The sequence below is a fragment of the Hemiscyllium ocellatum genome, unplaced genomic scaffold (assembly GCF_020745735.1).
Source record: "Hemiscyllium ocellatum isolate sHemOce1 unplaced genomic scaffold, sHemOce1.pat.X.cur. scaffold_665_pat_ctg1, whole genome shotgun sequence".
Classification (NCBI taxonomy): Eukaryota; Metazoa; Chordata; class Chondrichthyes; order Orectolobiformes; family Hemiscylliidae; genus Hemiscyllium; species Hemiscyllium ocellatum.
The window spans coordinates 94,935-103,560 of NW_026869159.1; the positions used below are offsets into that span (position 1 = coordinate 94,935).

The following is an 8,626-nucleotide window of genomic DNA, read 5'->3' on the forward strand; positions in this document are numbered from 1 at the left end:
CATACACACACACACACACATACACACACACACACACACACACACACACACTAATTTCTTTCAAACATTGGCATTCGTATAAGCTCCAATAAATAATGGTAAGTACATAAGATTTCAAAACAATAAATGATATTAAGTAACTGAGAAATACGGAGAGAGACATGCATTATGGTGGCAGGCATTCACAAAATAAAAATGAGAAATGTTAATTCACTGAGACAGAGGCACATTCATAATGACAAACTTCAAGTTTTTTTTTCCCATAGTAATCAAGTTCTAGTCAGACACCAGCAGAAGCTCAGTTTTTGCAATTTTCCATATTTCTGCAGTAAACCTGCCACACTTCTGCCATTGAGTCATATTTATGTAGAGAGTGAATTTTCCTACATGCAGGACAGAATAAGCTGGCTCATTTGAATTGATTATGCTGCGTTTATTCAATCTTATTGAAGCTTTACTCAACAAGGCAAGTAAGGATATTCATTAGCAATGAGAAGATCAATCTCTTGACAAAGGAAATGTCAGTGCAGACTCAAGGTCGGAATATCTTTCAATGTTTCTAATTTTTGTGTTTGTGCATGATCAGCGATGGCATATTCTCCAGCTGAAAAAGGGACCAGTAACAATTAATGTCAATTGAAAGTGTTTGATCAGGCTGTAGCTCCCTTCTTCGGAACACTTGAAACAGGAGGTGACTGAACAGAAATAATTTAACTGGTACGATGAAATAAATTCAGCAAATCGCTCTTGTGTGTGACTCCACGATCATGAGTTAAAATATATTGAGATCTGCTGAAAGAACAAACAGAGATCAAAATGTACTCGTGAAAAGGCATTACAACAGAATAGAGCTACTGATATATGGAGTGGATAGAACATGGACAAAAGACAGGTTGCAGAAAGGAATAAAGGTGTATATGCCTCCAACTGTTTATATATCGTAATATGTAGAGCAGAGAGAAGCTTCTGTGATGAGCAAACTCTGGCACTGGCAAATTAAGCAAATATCCCGGGCCTGCTCTGAAAATCGTGTCTAATATGAAGTTCAATGAAAACTAAACCCAGAGATTATTGGAGAAAATTAAACAACGGACTGGAGGGAGTTAATATTGTCTGAGACATTGAAGAGGCCGTTCCCACTGAGTAACAGTAAAACCACAACAGAACCTGCAGAAACTGAAACTAACTGACATCTGAGATACTTTGGCACAAGCTCCAATGGTTGTGCAAACCACAAGCAGAAAAAAGTAATTTCAGAAATACAATGAAATAGACTGTGAAAATTCTAATTAATTTAATAAAGACGAGTCACACATGGCCGAATGCACCGAAATTATAGAAAGACTAAAAGAACATTACCTAAAGTATTATTCTGTCTGGATTATTGATATCTGGCATTCGATGTTCAATTTAAATGAAGTTGTGTTTTTAGTGAGAACTTCCGCAGAGCAGCAATTAAACGTAGCTGGATCCTTCTGGAAACATGGTATTGGAAATTCAATATCTCACTGATGTGGAAATGTTGATTTGGATTCACTTTCTTTAATAAAACTCGGAAGTGAAAACTAAAGTCATGACATCGCACAACACAGGAATGTTCATCGACTATGCATCTCAACCCTCTGCATAAAGGTGGAAAACAATTAAGCTCAGAAACCTTAAACGTCCAAAACGCATTTCCTGTTCCATACTTGTCCAATTCGAATACTCAAGTTATTAATGAAACTGTTCATATTACACATCTTTTGTGCAAAATGCAATGCTCCCTCTTGACTGGTTCATTTTCCAATAACAGTGTGTTACATATAAACACGGGTTAACATGAAAGCCATAATTATTTCCATTAATTAGATGTTTCCTCAATAAGTAGGGCATTGGTGACAATATATGCTGTTTAACCATGGAGATTTTGGTTACAAACCATTCTTCACACCTCCAAACCTGGATTCCGTGTCCAGCTCTACAAATCTGCAGACATGATTTTGTACAGCTATCTCTGTGTCACTATTTCTGTAATCTTCACCTTATTCAAGTTCTGGTAAAACACATTCAGTATTCTGCATCAGTGTGTCGGCAACAGCACCATGTTCTGGGTTTTTGTACGTGTCTCACCGTGCTCTGCCTCACTGTGTGTCTATAATCCCAATATGTTCAGGTTTTTGTAACGCTCTCTTCCAGCTGTGCATCACTGTGTCGGTAATCCCCCTATGCTCAAGATTTTGTACGGCTCTCTCTGTACCCTGAATCAGTGTGCGTGCTGACTGCCGACTCCTTGCACAGTAATAAACAGCAGAATCACTTAGTTGTATTCGAGAGATCATTAACTGACTGATTTTTGCCTGTGGATCAAAAGATTCCGAAATTCGTAGTCCAGCAGCATTTTCTTTCTTCGCCTCTCCTGTAGTGTCTCTCTGAAGGAGGTATTTCGGAGCCTGTCCTGGGGACTGATTGTACCAGTAAACTGTGTACTGACAGGATTCTGAATACTTACAACTTAGAGTAACGTTGTCACCAGCAGGAGAGGTTTGCACAAGCGGTCTCTGAGATATCGGGGTACTGGAATCTGCAGAATGACATTGAACATGAGTAATTATTCAACTACTGTTTATACAGGGAAATTGCAAATCACCGAAGTTGACCTGAGTTTTGTGGCAGTTAACTTTGTTGACAGTCCATTTGAATCTATTCTCTTTTATCGAAATATAAATTGCTGAGGAGATAGGGTGACATTTTCTTTCATATGTCGTCTTCTTATAATGTCTGATGAGCTGCCAAAACGAGTGATTGGAACTCATTGAACAGCAAATTTCAAATGGGAAATAAGCAGCAGCTTTAATGGACAGGAAGGCCGAGCTATGGAGAAAAGCCAAACACAGTAGGAATAATTTGAATGGACACGAAAAAAGGCAGTAAACGCAGGCGTGTTGAATGCTCTCCTATATGATTCCGTTATGAATGTTATATTTCTGATTGTATTTGCTGTGGTGAAATGCAACTCGAGTAAACTTCTTATAACCTGTCGAGACGATTTTCAAAAATAGCTGCCCGAATGTCACCCAACATTTTTGTGCCATTATACACAGCAAGATACAAAATGAATAAAGTGATTGGTCAATCGTTTTCAGCAGTTTACCTCTGTCCAGGAGATTTTACCTAACGTCGGAACTACTGTTTTATTTTGATTATTTTTCAAATCATATCCGTTTTGTGGTTGTTTACTTCTAACATGAAATATTTCAATTTAGTTTTCATTTATTTCTGCTGTATAATTTTTTTTCATTTTGTGTTTCTTCTAATTGTTGATAGGTCCCCCAGATTTCCCTCCATAGTCGGTTGGGATCAGTCTGCACTGGTTCTAAGTGTGGTTTTACTGTTCGTCATTGGGAACCCAGCACTCTCTATGAATTTGAACTGGCATCGATTTATTGTCTTCTGAGTATTCGGTGTGGATCTGAAGACAAGGAATCAGGAGCTCTGCCCAACTGATTTATGGCTCTGCATATACTCCAATGTTCAAACCCGCATGAAATCTAACTATCATTTCTGATTTGGAACGCTGAGTAGATTTAATCTGTCCTTCTCCCTCGGTTTTCTAAACATTCCAAAAATGACTCAGTAGAATGTGACCTAAATCCTCTGCTTGGAGGAATATTCCACATTTCGCGAGCAGTTCATCTTTACTTTCATGATTTGGTTTATTCTGTTAGTGAGCATGATACATTAATGAACCATTGCTCTGAGTTTTATCTCATCCACCCCATTAACTGCGTCAGGGTATATATGATTTGTAAGAGGTCACCTTCTGCATCTCTGCTTCTCAGAGAGAAGAGACCTGGCGAAAACATGCAATTTTGGGCCTCCAAAGCTTTATGAGGAACGGAATGCTGCATATTCAAGGAAACGCCTTGATTGAATTATTTCTCCTTGTGGCAGTGCTAGTAACTGAGACCTTAATCTCGAACTGTGACGATTGTATGGACTTTTCAGCCCAGAGTAAATTGTACTGGATGTCTATCCTGTGACAATTCTATATGTTCAAATTAGACGACTTTTCTTTATTTTAACCGCGATGCAATGTAGCTGAGAACTCGTAATCACTTCACAAGGGATAGCAATAATATCTCAGGAGACGGTATGATGAATCAGAGCCGCACTTGCTCCAAAACACACCAATTGGAGAGGGAACATCAATCCATCGACCAGCCCATCACAATATAAAACTCACCAAATATTCTTGTCAGGGTTATACCTCCGACAATGTCGTGGAAATTGTCACCTCAGCGTTTTCCTTTTGAGGTATCGTTTCTTGCTGGTTTTAAATGTGCAAAGGCCAAGTTTGAAACTGTACCCTTATGCTGCTAAAATATAGCAAACTGAAGTCTCAAAAGGGCTACATTGACGAAAAGTATTTACAATTCCTAATTTAAGACTGAGGTTGGAAAACTGGGGAAATGGTTCATTGTATGCAGACACATATGAATGCAATGGAAAGGAATAAAAAACGACTATAATTCCTATCACCAGCCACAGGTAATTCCTGGAATTACCTCGTGTTGTTCGTGTTCTCAGTCTCCACACTTTCTATCATACTGGTGCGACCCCAACATTGACTTGTGAGAAATACTCCAGGTCAGTGAAACCACTGACCCAGGACCGATTTGAATACATGCATTCTTTTGGAAAAGGAGGAGAAAGTGAGGACTGCAGATGCTGAAGATCAGAATCGAGAGTGCGGTGCTGGAAATGCACAACAAGACAGGAAGCATCAAAAGAGCAGGAAAATCGACGATGAAAGGCTTATGCCAGAAACATCGATGTAATTTTTCAATACCACAACCTCAATTCTTTTGGGAAAATCAGGAATCGAGTTCGTTATTCTCCCCAAAATTTGGAAAATGTTACAAAAAGTTTACTTCCAAAAGGTTTGTTTTGAGTATCTTTGCAACTGAAGTTCAAAATATTAAACCGAACATTCATGAAGATAGTCTATAACGAGTTGGAGTGCAGAGTAACTTACCAGGTGTGACAGTCACCATTGTCCCGGGTCCATCGACATGGTAATAACATCACAGCAATACTCCTCTTAGTCTCCCCTGCACAAGAACTAACGGTATCTCCAACAGTCGAGAAATCACCAGCGTGCTATTGAATGCTCTAAAAATTCAGAGCTTTTAGATAAATAAGCAATATTCCTTGTGTCCAAGTTTCCTTTGGCTCTCGTTAATTTCCTGGTAATTTGTAAAATGGCACATGAATGTGGGAGTCAAGTGTTCTCTTCATATAAGCAGAGAAGAATCTATCAAAGAAATTAGTGCTTGCTCGAGTGAGTAAAAATATCAACTTATATTACAGTGAAGAGAACTTCTTGCCGACAATTGACAATTGCTGCTGGAAAAATTGTATTAAAATTGCACAGAGGTATTTGGTTAGGCTCCTTTCATTGTGTCTCGTGCACAAAACACACAATGTTGCAAATCAATTTAAAACTTTCCAGGACCAGTTGAGATTTGGGTTTGACAGGTGTACTGTAATTCCTGATTCCAGCTGTTCGATTAACATTGCGACTCGTGTCAATATCCTGTAATCGTGATCAAGTATTCCTAACTTCCATTCAGCCACACAAATCCCGACAAAGGACTCACCATCCAAACACACTTGGCATCTGTGAAATTCATCTTGTTATTGACAATAATACAGTAGATATGTAAATTGGATTATGGGGCAAAAATTAAAAGGCAGAGCTGTGCGAATTTCTGGGCAGATTAGCTGGGTTTCAATTTATTTCTGGAATAATCTCCTGCGAGAGTTTTTGAGCGACGGGAAGCCGAGGCCTGTCACTGTGTGCATAGCACGAGTATTGAGCTTTACAGTAATAGGTGGCAGTGTCTTCAACTCTGGCATCCCGAATTTTCAACGAAAATGTCTTTTGAGCTTTATCCGTGGACAGAACAAATCTCCCGCCGCTGGAGATCCGCTCCCATTCTGTGGCTGTCTGCGTTTGTTTGAAGAATGTTCCACTCTCAAAATGATAAGTGTAATACCAATGATATTCATTAAAAGCACAGGTGATGGTAAGGGACTCACACTCGTTCTTAGAAACATTTAAAGGTTTCTGTGTCACTGACTGACTGAATAAACCTGCAAATTAAACAAAGAGAAGTAAATGGGCAATAGAACTGACCCACACAACGCGGTTCAAATCCCAGACCGTGCCTGTAATTCAGACGAACTTGAGTAAGATTGTAGTTTTTCATTCACACGATGTTGCTTTCCGTGATTGGTACTCACAGGGTAAATAGAGACACAGGACCAAACCAAGGAGGGCACCCATCGTTCGCTAGCTGGGAGCTGATATTTTTTGATGATGGGGAATGACAGATAATTCTGGGATATCCGATCGTGACCTGCACCGTATTAATGGATATGAATGGAGGTGATTTGCAGGCAGAGTCAGTGAGGTGATTGATGGGCCGAATGGATTTAAGGACTCTGTACTTTCATTGTCTGATTAAGTGGTAGGCTTTCATAGGAAACTTCCCGTTTTATGTGCTTCACCAGCTCTGTGAGCTGGATTTGTAATCCCCTCCCACATTTGCCCAATGCACACGGGTCGGGGGTGGGGTTAAAGGTGGAGACATTTTCTGTCAGTGATCGCTTCATCCCTACTTGGCCCCGCGGAAATGAGCTTGGTACGCGGCCTTTGTTTCTATTGTGTCAAATGCGATCAGCAAAGAATGTGAAGCTGTGATACTGGAAGAATCCAAAGCAAAATTCTCCACTCTAGTATCTTCAGCACTATTTTCTTTTGTTTCCTGCCCATCCCCGTCTTCATTGTAAATCAACAGTGCTGGTGGTGTTTAATGCTGAGCACGTCAGCAGGACCTCAGTCAAACATTTGATCTCGAAAACTGTACCTCAACTTCTGCAGTTTCGCTCAGTCCTAGACTGAGAACCGGATTAAAAATGATATATTCCAGAGAGAATGTTGTGGTGAATATATTTAATTGACATGCCAAGCAAACTTTCCCAGACTTCTGAACAAACAGTTCAGGTTGCAACTTTGCTGGCCGAGCTGATAGGTTTGCTCTTGGACGTTTCGTCACCATACTGGGTAACAGCATGTTGACGAAGCATCTGAGCAAACTCATGATCGGAACCTCAACCTGAGGTACAAATCTTCACAAAAGTCGTGAACAAACAGTTTCTCCAATTCCTTTCTGACTGTTGATATAATTTAACCCTAGAAAAATATTCGAAGTTTGAATTAGATTATTCCCCATTCTTTGAAACTGGAGACAATACAGATCGAGCATCCTCCACGGACCATCCAATTTGTCCAGTAATTAGTCTGAAATAGGGGTTAGTGCTGGTGGTGGGAGGTGTCCATTCTGAACGATACTCATCTGAGTCTTTTTTAGAAACTAACGATGTGAGCTTTCCTCAGAATGTCCACGTCTGCTCTTTCCAACTTTTAATTTTACTGATTTTTTTTCTTTTTCCCTTAAACCACTTCTAAGACTTTGTCCAGATGCAGCAGTGAGGTCCAAACGATTCGAAGTATGTTAAATTGAATCCCTGTGCTTACACAGATTGGATTCAGCTGTCGCTCAGTTTGTGACAAAACAATAAACAAGTAGCTTTGATGCCTTTTATTAAAACAGGACATTTGGAGAAACTCATCAGCACTGGCAGTATTTACACAGATAGAAAGTGTTATTGTTCTGGTTGGAAGACTCACATTTGGGACCTACTGTTCAGATGCTGCCAGACCTGTTGAGTTTCGCCAACATTTGAATGCCATTATTTCAAATCTCCAGTATCCATGGCAGTTTGGGCTACGGACCTAGGGACAGAGAATACCGTCTCGAAATACTTTTTGTCGCCGAATTTGAAACTCTACGGTTGGTGACCGTGTCTTGTGCAGTCTGGAACCTAAAATGAGAAATTTACCCCCGGAATATTTGAAAATCTTTACTATGTTTTCCTCCTTAATAACACGCCTTGTAACTGATCACTTTGGCCAAGCGTTTGATCCTGTGACTTTAAATGGCCGAAGGCTTCTGTGAAATTCCAAGACTTTTCATTACATTAAAGCCGAGTCATTAAGTTGTGGCGTTTCAATGAGTCCTGGTCACTGCGTCAAACTGGCGGCACCAATGTAAGTCACAGGAGTTAGCATTTTACTACAGAGCTGGAAATAATTTAGTCCTGAATCCACTGCATTATTCCTGTCCTCTAGATCAAGTAACTGCCTTCTGTTTGCAACATAACAGCGCTACGTGTCTCTGGATCTATTGTAATATTCCTGCTGTCTGGATTAAATTTTTTGCAGCAGTAGCAGGAGCAACAATAGTGAGGAACAGGGGGCTGCCGGGTAGAGAAATTAATTGTTCAAAAGCCCAGCACTTGGGATCAGTGGTCGACATTTTTTGCAACTGCAGCGGGGAGAGCGAGAGCGAGCACCAAGGGACTGGTGGGAAAGTAAGTTAACCCTTTCAAAACTTACCTTGTGATTAGGCAGAACGCAAGCTGAGCGGGAGCGGATAAAGGACAGCTGAGTAAATGAGGCAACATATTTAGGTGGTTGCTTTATTTCAGTATTGTCTCCCACCTATCCCCCTGCTCT

General features: G+C 40.2%; 1 protein-coding gene across 1 annotated transcript; it reads right to left on the reverse strand.

The window, feature by feature from the left end:
• Positions 1-521: 521 nt before the first annotated feature.
• Positions 522-6,331, reverse strand: LOC132814080 (uncharacterized). Its single transcript, XM_060823368.1, has 5 exons — positions 6,289-6,331; positions 5,795-6,138; positions 5,018-5,057; positions 2,240-2,563; positions 522-604 (listed from the first exon to the last, which is right to left on the reverse strand). Exons 1-5 carry the CDS (start codon positions 6,329-6,331, stop codon positions 522-524), a joined length of 834 nt encoding a protein of 277 aa, XP_060679351.1.
• Positions 6,332-8,626: the final 2,295 nt, after the last annotated feature.